Source organism: Ovis canadensis, chromosome 1 (genome assembly GCF_042477335.2).
Source record: "Ovis canadensis isolate MfBH-ARS-UI-01 breed Bighorn chromosome 1, ARS-UI_OviCan_v2, whole genome shotgun sequence".
Classification (NCBI taxonomy): domain Eukaryota; kingdom Metazoa; phylum Chordata; class Mammalia; order Artiodactyla; family Bovidae; genus Ovis; species Ovis canadensis.
In genome coordinates, this window is record NC_091245.1 from 18,496,868 (window position 1) to 18,498,030 (window position 1,163).

Consider the following 1,163-nt stretch of genomic DNA (forward strand, 5'->3'; position numbering starts at 1 on the left):
TCATTCTGGTGCGTTGCCCCAGCCTGTCACTTTGAGGAAAGCCCTCTTCACATCTTTGTTCCTCAGGCTGTAGATGATGGGGTTGAGAAAGGCAGAGATGACGTTGTAGAACAGAGCCAGCTTCTTGTCCTCTTCTGGGGAGGCCTCTGATCCAGGTCTCATGTACATAACCATACATGGAATAGAGAACATGGTGACCACAGTGATGTGGGAGGCACAGGTGGAAAAGGCCTTGAGTCGCCCTTGGGATGAGCGGATTCTCAAGATGGCAGCAAATATGTTGATGTAGACGATGATGATGAGGGAGAGTGGGACCAACAGAAGGATGAAACCCAAGATGAAGTCCACCTGGTCATTGAGAGATGTGTCTGCACAGGCTAACTTCAAGACTGCAGGTACTTCACAGAAGAAATGATTTATCTCATTGGGTCCACAATAGGGAAGAATCATAGCAGAGACGGTGTATATCAGGGCACAACTAGTACCCCAGAATCCACAGAAGGCCACCATTAATCCACACAGCAAAGGGCTCATGATGACATTATACCTCAGGGGGTGGCAAATGGCTACATACCTGTCATAAGCCATGATTGCAAAAAGCCAAGACTCAGTGATACCTAGCATCAGAAAGATGTACATCTGGGCCACACATCCAACGTAAGAAATGGTCTTTTTCTTGGAAACCAGATGTACCAGCATCTGGGGCACGGTGGTGGTGACATACCCCATATCCAGAATGGACAGGACCCTAAGAAAAAAATACATGGGTGTGTGGAGGCGGGAATCCTTGTGAATCAAGGTGATAATGAGCCCATTGCCCAGAAGGGTGATGAGGTAGAGGAAAAGGAAAACGCTGAATAGAATAACATTTATCTTTGTGTTGCCAGAGAATCCTAGAAGAATAAACTCAGTAAGAGAGCTGCGATTTCCCAAAAGGAAGTCCTGCATCCTTCTCCTGGTGTAGAGAAATAAGAGTCATGATCCACATGGAAGAGTTAAGAACTTTCCCATCTTCTCTGTTCTCTTTGTTATATAACTTTGTTCCTAATGCCTACTTCCTGGAGCACTGCGGTAACTTCTCACTTGTGACTTCCACCCCCTGCTACAGCATTTGCCAGAAGCAATTTTTCACTCACTGTGACCTCCGTTCTCTTCAAGTCTCT

General features: G+C 46.3%; 1 protein-coding gene across 1 annotated transcript; it reads right to left on the bottom strand.

The window, feature by feature from the left end:
* Positions 1-948, bottom strand: LOC138428988 (olfactory receptor 2A12-like). Its single transcript, XM_069570003.1, has one exon. It carries the CDS (start codon positions 946-948, stop codon positions 1-3), a length of 948 nt encoding a protein of 315 aa, XP_069426104.1.
* Between the last annotated feature and the right edge of the window lie 215 nt (positions 949-1,163).